General features: G+C 41.4%; 1 protein-coding gene across 1 annotated transcript; it reads right to left on the bottom strand.

The window, feature by feature from the left end:
- Positions 1-2,337: 2,337 nt before the first annotated feature.
- Positions 2,338-3,783, bottom strand: LOC118426195 (protein ABHD15-like; the record flags this gene model as incomplete). The annotated part of the gene is made up of 1 exon (XM_035835459.1): positions 2,338-3,783. A coding segment is annotated over one exon (1,227 nt), but the record flags the coding sequence as incomplete, so codon positions are not given.
- Between the last annotated feature and the right edge of the window lie 10,133 nt (positions 3,784-13,916).

Below are 13,916 nucleotides of genomic sequence, written 5' to 3'. Positions count from 1 at the left end.
CTGAGGGGTTATGGCAAGTAGAATTCGGGAAGAATATATTAACTGATTGGTCAAGAGACACCCCCCTCGTCAAATGTTATCCTCCGTTATTCGCAAAGTGACAGTTAACGTTGCTCAAGTATAAGGCCATGTTGATTTGATTGTATGGATGACATCCATGCGCCCATCAATTTTCTACCGTTTCAAAAAAAAAAGTTTTGCCCATACTGTTAATCGTACAAAGCAGCCGGAAAATTAGCAAAAATATGCCGTTAATTGCAAAAAAAAAAAAAATCGAAAGACAGCTACTAATGTCGTAGAATGAAAAAAAAGGAGTAATCATACATATCACATTATCACAAGTCGCTTGCTCCATGGAGTCTCGACAGCTTCTCCAGACCTGTCCTGGGCAGCCTGCCAGGCGGTGGTGAGGTTAAAAAAAAGATTTTATCGTTTTTTTAGTATTTTTTAGACTTTTCTTACTGACCTTGATGGTATTCCTAAAAATGGGAATGCCGTTTCTTTTTAGTTGCATTTTGTTCTGTCAGACAATGTCACGCGTAGACATATCAATGACCCCTACCCCCCCCCCCTTATTTTGTGTTTAAAATGTAAACCTCATTTGTTTATTCATTGTCCAAGCATAGCCTAGGTTGGGTTGCAGTACGAATCTCATAGGGTTCGAGCAAATGCTTAGGCACCCTTGTTGTTAGTAGTTTCTACACACACCATGGATTGATCGAAGCACAATATTCTGGCTACCTTGCCAATTCCGAAAGGTCAGAAAAACTCAATATCCGTCATATTCCCACAAACATTGACATTTACGTTTGACCTATTGAACTTGAACATCAACTGTATGAAACCCCGTGAAATCGACCTTCACCCCCATTTATCGGAAAATGGTCGCGCCCCGGTGACCTCCCTGTACTAAAGAGCAATAAACTTCTCAGAATAAAATGGTGACCTGAATTGCCCTTCAGTTTAGTCTGCTGAAAAAAGACCGACCCAGTTTTAGTACATTGGCATCATCTCTGTATTCCATCGAGCCATGACCTGGGAAAGCCCACACACTCAATGGATGCCCCGAGGGAACATAAACCATTATCTCTAATAGTTATTTAGTCCTTCGGGACGATCGTACTCTTTGCAATCAACAAGCTATAAAGGTTTGCTGTTTCAACAATTATGATTGCTTCGTTGGTTTCATACCTTTGAGTAAACCACTGAAAACCCAAAGGTGCATAGTGGGTGCAGCTGAATATAAAGTACCTCTATTTTCGACCTATATATTTTCAGTCATATTGAACAATATTTCTGAACAGAACAGTTTGGTGGAATGACAACAGTTATATCTGGTGCCCATCTCGAAATGCGCTACGGTGTATAAGTTACAGACTCCGCAAGGAATCAGAGGCAAAGAGGCAAGTATTGAAATTGGTTCTATCAAATGATAACATTATCTGGATATTGACTATTGAATTCTTTGCAAGCAGATAAAAACAATTACCAGCCAAAACAATATCAGAACGGCAGAAACATTTGTTATTGCCCCGGGGAATGTAGCAAAAGGACTCCAGTTCGTCGTTATATATACTGAATCTATAGTCTTAATAGATCTAGTACTGTATATTAAATAACTTAAAATATATATGGTCTATATACTAAATTGATATAATAAGTGATGTACTGACCTGATGAAACTACTCACAGAATGAAAATCATCTTCGTTTCTTAAAAGATTAGACCTAGCATGACTGAAGTATCAGGTTAAGGATATTGTAGAAGTAAACAAGGGCTCTATTTCATGTCATGTTATCAGGCAAAGAGGGCACATTGAAATGATTGGATTTTAAAAACAGCTCTGTCGACAATATAAATTGCAGCCAGATTTGGAAGAATGTGAATAACAAGTATCTGAACGTGTGACAATATCAAAAAGACCATTTATTTCTTCTCATTCTCTAATGAGAAAAAAACGCTACATGGTAAGACAAATCTTTAAACGGCCAGTTCAAAAATACGCACTACGAATTTTGCGGCTTGAACGAATGATATAATATCCTTGATTCAACAGAAAGCAACAATACAACATTTTACTGAGACAAGCGTATATTCAAGTAGGAACCAATATTTGTTACTAATATAATCCACACACTTGTCAGATAAACATTACGTATTATGAGTGTACGTATCCAAAGATATTAGATACGCATTGAAGCGTTAAATTTCTCAATGCGAATGATATCCCCTATAATGATATTTCCAAAGTCATCTATATGCAAATAAGGACTAGTGACTCCAACAGAAAATCATTAGATCCAAATCTTAATAGAAAAATACACTACGTCGATAACAGCAACAACATGCATCATAAATGTCTCACACTTTTCACAAATGTCTGAAACCGGACTTATAAACAGTGGCACTTACTGTTCTTTTTGTTTAGTAAATATAATACTCCAGTCATATAGAGGACACAAGCATGAAAACCCACGTAAAAATGAAGTCGAGGAGAGCTCACTATACGTAATTACGTAACAAGGACTCTGATGAAAGTAACAAGACACTTCATAATCATACCATCATACCGTTCCCATTCGCGTGGGCGGCCATGTTGAGTTTTTGTGCAGCCCGCAAAAATTCAAAAGCCAACCGTTCAGCCCTCGACTCTGGTTGGAATCCTTCGAAAAACCCGCAGTGCCCTCCCTTCTCGGTCAGCGCCAAGAAGAAGTGAGGGTACGTGAGGAATAGTTCTGTAGGGATGCTTTCCTTCGGTACAAGTGGATCGTCCTTGCTACTGATACACAATAAAGGGACGGCCACTTCGTCTATCTCACGCGTTGGCTCGTTCTGTTCCCAATAATCCTCCATTGTGTGAACCCCGTTGGTTTTAGAAAACACTATTTCCTCGAACTCTACCATTGACCCTGACCTTAGTGCTGAAGCGCTATCCAACGCGTCAACTTTCTGTAGGCAAGACACGTGCGAGAGAAGCAATGCTTTTTGTCTCTGCAATAATATCCATCGGTAAAGGCTGGGGATAGCCTGGGAGGAGTAGAGGGTTTCTGCACAATAGATTGGTGAGATACACACTGCTGCCGTGAGGTAGGTAGAGGAACCGTACTCGCCCAGGTACGAGATTAGAACCCCGCACCCCGTGCTCAGGCTGACCGCGGTGAGATCAGAACCCGGGTTCGTCGCTCGGATGTACTCCAAGGCCTCTCGGAAGTCCGAGGGATCGCCGAAGCTCTGGAGACGCGGCGTGGTGAGCGGGACATCGGTGTGCCCGCGCTGCCTGAACACCACCGGGCGGAACCCTCGCCGCCACGCGCCGTGACAGACCCTCGCGACCCCGTCACCTGTCGTCACCACGCCGCTAACCACAATCACAACCGACCGGTGATCGTTCAGCGTCTTCTCCTCGTAGTTAGCCCAGTCCAGCGCTACCACACCTCCGTCCTTCAGCTCAAGGTACTCCCGCTGAAACCGCGGCTCCGTACCCGGACACACCACCGCCGACAAGGCCGTCTGGACATGCGGGCTGAGCGCCCAGGGAGTCGGGACGAAAGGGCTTCTCAACCCGAGGCACTTCTGCAGAAAGTACGGTCGCAACGACGAGTTCTTCGACACAAGCCTTGGTCCTAGGTCGTAGTTGGAGTCCACATATATCCACGCGACGTACAGGATAAAGAAAAACAAGCCTCCTTTGAGAACAAAAAAAGGTAAGAAAGCTTCCTCCTTCGTCACTCTTGTCGCCTGCAGTAGTGTCCTCCATCCGTTGCCCACGCAATCTCCTGCAATTCAGCTCCAAATTCACTTCCAATCGACTGTTATACCCGTCATGGAAATAGGCTGGGCTATTCCCCGCTATTGGCTGCCCCGAAGTTGGATCGATCGTCAGACACCGTTAGTTGTTAGAGCCCGGGGGAGCCAAAACCGCGGGAGAGAGGGAAAATTGTTTGAGTCTCCCGAGGCGCTACCACCCGTGTAATACAAATCATGCAGGTACGCCGCGGAAAATTCACATCTAAGGAATGGACCTGTCATAGCTTAGGCGTGGCGAGTGATACATGAGGAATTACCATCCACGAACAGTGACACAAGGTTTTAACTTTCCGTGGCTGCCGCAAAACGGTAATCCAGTTATTTACGACGTGTCAGTAAAACGCACCACAAGACTGCCAGCCACAAGAAAGGCTATTCCATTTGGGGGGCGTCAAAATGGGTACTATCATTTTAACACCAATCAAATAATCTAAAAAAATTTAAACTCCTTTTCTGATTCCTGAAGTGTAGTCTACGACTTTTTTTCTAAAAGAAAGTCCATTTAACTCTAAAAAACTTTCCATTGGAGCAACATTGACAAAGAAAAATATAGCACTAGATATATATGTCCTGCTGACATGTCCCAGTTTTTATTGATTTACACATGAGTAATTTATGGACGTGGCCTTTCAAACCTTGTACATCTCATCATTATGCGAACGAAGTCGCCTTTATCCTGAGCCAAAGTGTTCTCCCTGATACTTCTGTGGGACTGATGATTGTTGTTATAGTCCAAAGTCAAAGCCAATTTCTGCATTAACACAGCGGCATAGGCGCCAAATTGTGCAAAGTTTTGTAAAAGCACCAAATTTGGCACACAAAAAATGAATGTATTTTAAACAAGTATAGATATGGACTTATTATAGTCACATCTCCATTTCTGCCCAGAATCAATTTTATGGCATTTGGGGCCATTTTCAGGAAAAGAAAATTCACACACTACTCTATGAGGGTCTGCATGCTCTTTTCCATAAGGCGTATACGTAGGCAGGCCTTTTTAATTTCCCGTAATTCGAAGGGGAGCTATTTTATTTTACGTAATTCGTAGTTGGATGAAGCGTAAAGCGTTGGTAGCCTTCGTGAATTAAACGTAAAGCGTAGTCAGCCATCTCGAATTTACCGTAAATCGTTGTTAGGACCCCCCATGCAGACCCTCCTCTATAACTGGGTTCAATGCGAAGTCATGAAATGCTCATAATTTCTGCTCTGAACGATGACGATGACGAAGACTTGGGAGGGGGCAAGTGAGTTCAGACAAGCAAGCCAAGTCTGTCAGATGGACTACAGGGTGTTTGCACCCACGTGACCATGACGTAATCATTGTCGGCCATGTTTGATGGTTAAACCTAGAGCTTGTCAGGCAGGGTCTGATTTATATATCTTATTACAGACATAATGAAATGAGATATATGCTCCTTCTATGCATACACAACACCTAAAATCGCGACGTCATATTTTTGTCTCTTCTATACCATCTGGATACTGTCTTAGGATGGAGTCAGATATATGTATGTGACGTCAACGTGGCACGGCGTATTCCCTTTATGACATGTAGGGAGCATAAATAATGCTGAGATACATACACTCCCATCTTCGTGCTGTCTATCAGATTACATAGGTTTGCCATTAAAGTCTTACTGTTTGAAAACGTAATTCATCACTAGTTATATTAAGATACATAACCGCACGCATCTATTTGAGCACATTCGAAAATATATTTTTTTTAAAGAGTTTTATCATCGCCACGATTAATGTACATGCAGAGATAAGTTCATTTTTTGATATTTTATCATTTCAATTTTCTACCATTGTTCTTTTGACTGTTCTTCATCTTTACTATGTCATATCTGGCGGTATCTTTTTAGTAGCAAATGCCGAACGTTTAACGCCATTGAATCTTCCACCATTCTTCCCACATGATCAAGCATCGCAAACCGTTTCTCCCTTGTCTTTGTCAACACATATAGCCAGGCGTTGCGTTGGAAGTATTATGACCTTTGGAAACTCTACAAGCCGTTTTAAGCTTTTCCTAAGTTTCAAAGTATCAAAAATATAAGAAGTGCCCAAGTATTTCAAAAAGGCATCCTAAGCAATATTACAGCGTTAAAAGTGAAAATATTCCGAATAATGCAGTCTGTATAATATTGACATCTAATGCACTATTTTTTTAGCACATTTACTTCATTATTTCATAAATTAAGCCGTTGAAAACGGAGCAGAAACAAGTCGCATGAGGATTCCTGATCAAGGCCTAATCTGTTTTTTTTTGGGGGGGGGGGGGGGAATAATAAGGAATATCTTCGTGCAACTTGTCTCTGGGCCGTTTTAACCGCTCAAAGTATGAAATAATGATGTAAATGTGAGAATACTCTGTAGTTGATGTCAATATCCTGCAGACTGCCTTATTCAGAATATTTCCACTTTTAACGCTGTAACATTGCTTAGGGTGCCTTTAACAGCCTTCCATTGACGTCTGATAGCCCTAACTACTGCTCTATATTACTTAGGCCATGTTGATTTGATCATTTGGATGACATCCGTGCGCGCGTCAATACTTGGCCGTTCCCAAATGAAGAAAAAAATTGAACGTATACTGTAAATCGCATAAAACAGGTTTTAGTTGAGCAAATGTATGCACTGAATCGCAAAGAAGATATTGGAAGACGGATATTGATGCTATAGAACGCAAAGGTCGATCCCAAAGACAAAGATGACAATGTTAACAATTAATGAAAGGCATATCATTTGATACACCATACTCTATGGCCCTCTATGTGTTTTGTCATTTGTTCAACACCCTGATAATATATTTCATTATGAAGGCATTTTTTAATCAAAATTTTATTTCATTTGCACGCTCACCTCAGTTTTGAGGTTTACATTGGATGTCATCCATATAATAAAGCCAACATGGCCTTAGAAAATATACACATGTTTCAGAAAGACAGCATTATCAACGCTGACGCATCTAACTAGGGGTGGGTATCGGTACAGAAAATTCAGGTCCAGGTCCTGTTCAGGTCCAAGCAGAGGATCAGGTCCAGGTCCAAACCTGAACCGGACCTGATTCAGTGTGTGAAAACATGTGAATGGAAGATACTCAAGACAATGGTCCATTTTGCTACAAAAAAAGTATGTTTTATGGAGTATTTGACCCCTACTAGACTAACTGCCTCTGCATAATTGATTGTAAGTCTTCGCAGAAATGACTATAAGGTATACTCTGCCTCGCTCTTGCTATTTTCCTCGACCGGTAAGCCCCAAAATGTGTAAATTCCTGATTACATAATCTGTTTAGTTTACAAGAAGTCCAACATCCGGTCCACCGATTTTTTCAGGTCCGTTTTTTCCGGACCGGTCCAAAAAGAAAAACCGGTTTTGTACCGGTCCACCGTACTGGTACCCACCCCTACATCTACTATTGAAAGATGATGTATGCCCAGTCTGGCTCCGGGAGTCCGGGCTGCGCCGTGGAATAATCATTCTACCGCATGAATCGGGCTCAAGAATCGTGACAACTCTCTGTGTATTCACGCTCTGAGCAAATGACAGGCGCTTGCTTCTATTCTGTTCTCACTCTTGAAAGGCTATTGAAAACACCGCTGCTGCAATCTTTTGATCCACAGTAGAGATGATTTGACTGGCAACTGTCCTGTTCAAAGTACCATTTAATAAGTAGTTATATAATGAGCCATATTGTTTTCTCTTCTTTCGTACAAACCGTTTCGATGGCAATGTGATGGGAGCGCGAGTTATGATGTTCTTTCACAAATTAACTCTGAAAGCCGTCTGTCGCCTCATGTTGTTCAATTTCTCTTCACATTGTTTGATTTTTATTTTCATGTCTCACACGAATGAACATAAATCAGGTGCATTTACATGGCTTCATTGCGCCAGTACACACATAATCATTGCTATACAGTCTTGCATTTGTCCTAGTTTTTCTGTGTTCATTCAGACCGTGCTGAGTCTTTTGATGTTCTAGAAGAAATTGTTCACTTCATCTACCGTGCCTTTTTTTTCTGTACACAAACTCTCTCTCGCGCGCGCGTACGCACACACATACATACATACAAACACACACTCTAACACAAACACACACACACTCTCTCTCTCTCTCTCTCGCACACACACACAAATATTCTCTCATAAACACACTCACAAACACAACACACTCACGCACACACACACACACAATCACTCACACGCACACACAGCACGCACACACACACATACACGAACACACAAAAATACACACACACGCACGCACACACAGCACACACACACACACGAACACACACACACACACACACGAACACACACAGGCGCAGATCGAGCTACAGTCGGTGATTACTTCTCCACTTCACTGACCTATAAAATTACCCGACACATTATCGGAAGCCTACAAAATTAACACTACCATCTCCGTGCGTGCTGTCAGGAAGATAAAACGTGGTTACGCCAATGAAATTACAATGATTATAACTCAGTAATTGATCCCGTCGATTTGTTTCTTGTCACGTAAGCCCATAGGAACTGACCTTTCTAATTTCTATTTAATTCATCTATGACCCTTCATTTGAGCAAATTGCTGAAAATTAACCCTGCTCACGCTGGCGATGTGCTGCAAGTAGGTTAGGTTCAAGCAAAACAGCGGAGAATACCGCGGAGGATTCTAACCCTTGTCCTGCGGAGCCAGTTTATATACGGGTTGCATATATATGATGCCGTATGTGGGCCCAGTATCTTTTCAAGTTTGGGTCATCTCTCCCTTAGGCCACAGCAAGTAATTTTTATGGATGACATCATATGCAGACTGAAAAATTAGTGAGATAGGGCGAAAAAAAAAACAAGATGGGTAAAAAAAAACAAGATGGCTAAATTTTCCTAATAAAAGCAATAAACATTGTAAAAACAAGAATTGAAGCGACGAAACATATCATTACAGCCAACAAGGCATTCATTCCTGTATTCAAGACACAAACTAGTGTAGTAAAGGTGTGGCACACTGGTATCACTTATCAACATGGCAACTACTCATTGCATCCAAAATGGTGCTACTTTTACAACTAACTAGTTTCATTTCTATAACTACAGTCATGGCTACCTGGCTAGTGTGACTTCTACAAGTACAATCATTAGCCTACAACACATTTGCCCATTTTGGTACTTTCTCGTAATGTTGACCATTCCGAAGAAAAAAATTCTGTTTGTTTTTTTCTGAAATTAGGCGAAAATTAAAGCGCGCGCTGATGTAATCCATAAAATTTACTTGCTGTGGCCTTAGATGCATGTATGCGGCATGCTGCAGCAAACCGCATCGATTGGGGAGGTACATCTGCAACAGCAGCACAGCAAAGGGCAAGTTCGACTAATATGATTAATTAACCGACTTAGGGGGTTAAATTAGCACCAAAAATTCCAACCAGACAAGGGTTTTATCAGAGTAAAGCTAAGGGCACAACCCGTCGTACGTGCAATTTGTCCGTAAGTTTTTTGGGGAGGCCACGTCAGCCACGTATTTCTGAAAACGTTCAGGCTGTACAAGGTAGGCACGTCGCCCGTACTGGCACACGAATCTGCAGCCCGATGGCACACAAAGTTTTGCATGCACGTAACGTTCTACGGCGTGTCTGCAAACGTGGACAATCTTTTGGGATCCGTAAGAGTACCGCCTCCGTACGAACTCGAAGGGAATTCGATTTTGGAGCACGCAGACACAACGTAGAACTTTGTGGAGGCAAAACTCTGCTGTGTGCCATCGGGCTACGGATTCGCCCCACCACCCCCCACCCCCCGTAAGTGCCAGTACGGGCGACGCGCCTGCCCTGTACAGCCTGAAAGTTTTCAGAAATACGTGGTGCACCATGGGCGTGGCCTCACAGAAAAACGGACGGACAAATTGCACGTACGGCGGGTTGTGCCCTTAGCTTTAGCAAAATTTGCAATAAAGATCTTCATTCATTCTTATCAGCAATTCCGTTTTGATCCTGCGATCAATAAAGCCAGCTGTGAAAATGTCAGAGTACGTCATAGAATATCGAAGATGACACTTGAAGGGTGTTGAGAAAATTCAAGATGACGCAGATGTCTCTAAGCACGCATTTCAACTTGAAAGGACGTGAGGGAGGTTGGCTACTAATGAAAAGGTAACGAAGCTAAATAAAGCTCTTTGTGCGTTAACGTTGAATAGATGGAAATCATAGGCCCAAGGACGTGCGAAAAATCTAGACGTCGACAAGTCTTGCTCTGGACTGTTTGAACGCAAAAGAAAGGAGCTGCACACTTTTTAGTACGTTCGTAATCTTTGCAGAAAAATTGTTGAATTGAAGGATTGAAGGAGTTATATTTCAATTTTCATGCAATTGTTAATTTCGGTCTTTGTTTATCTGTTTGTTCCTCTCTTTGTTTGCTCTTCTTAATATCCAAGCAGATCGTAAACGTTTACGGCTTGTGGAGACCAGGTCCAGAATACTGTGAATGTATTTAAGTTCGCGGGGATTTAATTTCGCGGTAGCGGGAAAAAGGACTTTTCGCGGTGGTTTTAATTTCGCGGTAGCACCATGCATGCACTATTGTCTCTTACTGCCATGGAAAAATGTTTGGGGTGGTTTTAGGTTCGCGGTGAAGTGTCCACTGCGAAAATCGCGAACATTCAACCACCGCGAATGTTTTTGCATTTACAGTATCTGCTAGGAGATTAAGCTGTTTTTCATAACAAACAGATGGCTTTCGTTCGCGTTTTGTAGATCGGGTTTCAAATTGCGCCAAGAAGCAGTTACCCAAGCAACTGGATATGACTTTGCAAACGGTCAGACGTTTCAGACAGCCATCCGGCGTCTCTGGTCAGTGACACCTTTCAAATTGGTTTAGGTTCGACAATGCCTTGAAGAGGCGTCGTTGAGATCATTCACTGTGACGGATAACCTCTCAGTGTGCAAGTCAGATTCAGTTGTGACGCTAAAATGCAGCTCTAGTGGAGTGTCCCATCATTTTTTTACGGTTTTAAATGCAATTCGGGTTAAGTCCAGACGGCGCACGACATATGATAAGAGTAGATAACCCGGTTAGTGTGTGCGTCAGGGCGTTATCGTCTTTCACAGCTTCGCGCCAAATGCAGGACCAATTCTCTTAAGTGATTCGCGTGTCTGTAATTGGGTTACATACAGGCAGAATTAAGTTACACAACAGCGCCATAATGCTGGTTTTGTAAACTTGGAATCTTAGACGAGCCTAGCTGTGGCTAATTTCCTAGACGACGGAAAAATAAGCAAAGTAGAAAGGTAACATTTTCAAGCCTAGGCAAGGCTAGGCCTAGCCTAATCAACTACTACTCTATTTATTCTTACTGAAACGCATTCATATACAGTATATATGTATGGTGACCAGCCTCTCCAGCTCTGTCCTGCCACTTGCTACATAATGTAATAGAACACCACAGGGTGTGTGTTACTTTGCTAGTAACCATGGTGACACCCGCCTGGTTTGACAAAAAGGAAAAAAAAGAGGAAGAGAGAAGGAGAAACGGACCAAAAACAATATGTTTCATTCCCGTGAAGGTAATCATAACAACTGTTTGGCCGTAGTGTCCACATGTATGTCTGAATGTAAGGCTCTAACAAGTCTCAGGGTTACAGCTATTGTAACGTTGCATTTTGGTACTAAAATACATTATCATGGTTACCCTCACGAAAGGGAAACATTGCCAGGGTGTGGATCTCCCCAAACACGGGACCTCCATTTAACGTTGTCGCGCTGTCGATTGCGCCACGCAATCTCACTTTCAACTGTCAGACTTGCGTCAACCATGGTCGCCTGAAACAAGATCGGTACATCGATCAAACCCTGTGCAGATTATGTAAGATTCACTTGTACTTATCCCCTACAGAATGCAATTTCAGCTCCAACATTGCCAGGGGAGAGAATCATCGATCAAATGTCACTAGGGGAGAGATAACGTTTCTCTCTGTTTCTTCACAACGTCATTTTGACTCAAGGATAGAACATAACGGGAGACACAAGATGAATAGTCAATGACAATGACAATGAAGTTAATTGCATATTCATGCCTCATTGGGGCTAAATGCCGTCAGTTTGGTACAAAAGGTAGTAAACGCAAAGTTATACTATAGTTTACATGCATCTTTTCTCTTCCTAAAACATTTGTAGATGAACTTACAGTGATTTTCCAGTATATCGTGGTCAGATGATGACATAAGATATTCCTTCCTTTGCAATTTCTACATGTGTACCATTAACGAATGTATTGCGCAGATCATTGTGTACAATGATCTGCGCAATACTCTAGGACAAAATGTATTTCGTTTTAATATAATAGTGATAACTTCTTCCCATAGAAATGGTAGATACTTAAAATGATGTGTCTTAGAACAGCTAGGGATAGAAATAGAATCATCGAGTCCTAGCGTTGAATAAACATGTCAGCGAGTAAGATTTGAGTCCAGATGAACTATTGCAACAAAGAACCTGTAACTGTGTAGCATTAGCTCCATAGATTGTATGATTTAAAATTCAAGTTATTTTGAGTAAGTCACGTATTTGATTGAAAGAAACTACTCGTATAGATAATGCACGTTTCGTACAATTTTATCCTTTTCAGTCGTCGTGGTCCGGAGGCCTTCAGTGATATTCTTTTCTCTAAGTGTTATTATCATTATCAAACATGATATGTGTTGACGGTATAACATTACAAATGCATGCGTTACTAGCACAGCAACAAAGCAGCTGGTGTCACCGATGAGGAAGTTGACGGAGTTCTTGCCTTGAAAAGTACAAGTACATTTTATGGATTACATCACTAAGTTTTGCCTGATTTAAAAAGAAAATAATATTTTCCTCCTCGGGGATGGTCAGTAGACCAAAATAGGCAAACTTATTGTGTTGTAGCCTATTAATCATACGTGTAGAAGTGACACTAGGGAGGTAGCCATGACTATATATATATAGTTGCATTAGTGAATTTTTGCCACGTTTTGTCACTTCAAATCTTGTTACTATTTTTATGGTGTCTATTTTGAAAATATAACCATCTTTTTTTTTACTCATCATGTTTTTTTTTATTCTGCATAGGATGTCATCCATATAATTTACTTGCTTTGGCCTAATCGGTATTAAGAAGTACCCGACCTTGGTAAAACGATCGGGTTGGAATGGAATTTCTGGCTGAAATATAGTACAATTTCCTAAACGTTTAATTCTCTTCGCGTCCGGAAATCTTATAGCTAAGTCCTTTTGACGTGCAGTAGCATCTCCGTATAGAGGTCAATATTCGCAAATATGTAAACCTATCTGGCTGAATGGTGATAAAATTTAAAGCCAGACAATCGGTATTAAGAACGACCCAACCCTTGTAAAACGATCGGGTTGGAATGGAATTTCTGACTGAAATGTAGTACAATTTCCTAAACGTCTAATTCTCTTCACGTCCGGAAATCATAGCTAAGTCCTTTTGACATGCAATATGCATGTAGAGGTCAATATTCGCAAGTATGTTAATATATCTTTCTGAATGGTGATACGTTTCTTCGATCACAAAACGCACACGTATAAAAACGCTCAGGTGGAACGAGATAGCGAGAGTTATAACTTATAACTACGAAAGAACTTTGAATGTAGTTAACCCAAATGGGTTTCTGAGATCACCATCAATGTTGTATTGCAGGGAATGGTTTTATATGGTGACCGACGTTACCGAAGTGCCTTTCGCTAACACTTGAAATTAAGTTTGTAGATTTGTAGCGTTTATATCCATTATCGCCTTCGCCAGAATGGCAAAAGGTTATGGAAACGGTTTAGCCAGGACTTTTTTGGTCTTTTTGGGTCTAACAGCATATAACTACAAAAGTTGTGGATGGATTTTGATGATATTTGGTAGGTGTGTACGTAGCGGTTGTGGAAAGAAAGGTCAAGCTTGAAAAAAGTATACCTGGCGTTTTACTACTGGTCATCAGGGAGCTTTGTACGTAAGTGCGTTTGTCTGTGAACAACATAACTCGAGATGTTGTTGATGGATATTAATGATCTGTGGTGGAACAATAGGACAGGACCATCATAACACCCACAATTTATAAGGTCTCAAAAACAGACAT

This window comes from Branchiostoma floridae, chromosome 11 (assembly GCF_000003815.2).
Source record: "Branchiostoma floridae strain S238N-H82 chromosome 11, Bfl_VNyyK, whole genome shotgun sequence".
Lineage (NCBI taxonomy): Eukaryota > Metazoa > Chordata > Leptocardii > Amphioxiformes > Branchiostomatidae > Branchiostoma > Branchiostoma floridae.
The sequence above is the reverse complement of the archived record's forward strand: the minus strand, read 5'-3'. Positions and strand labels throughout refer to the sequence as shown.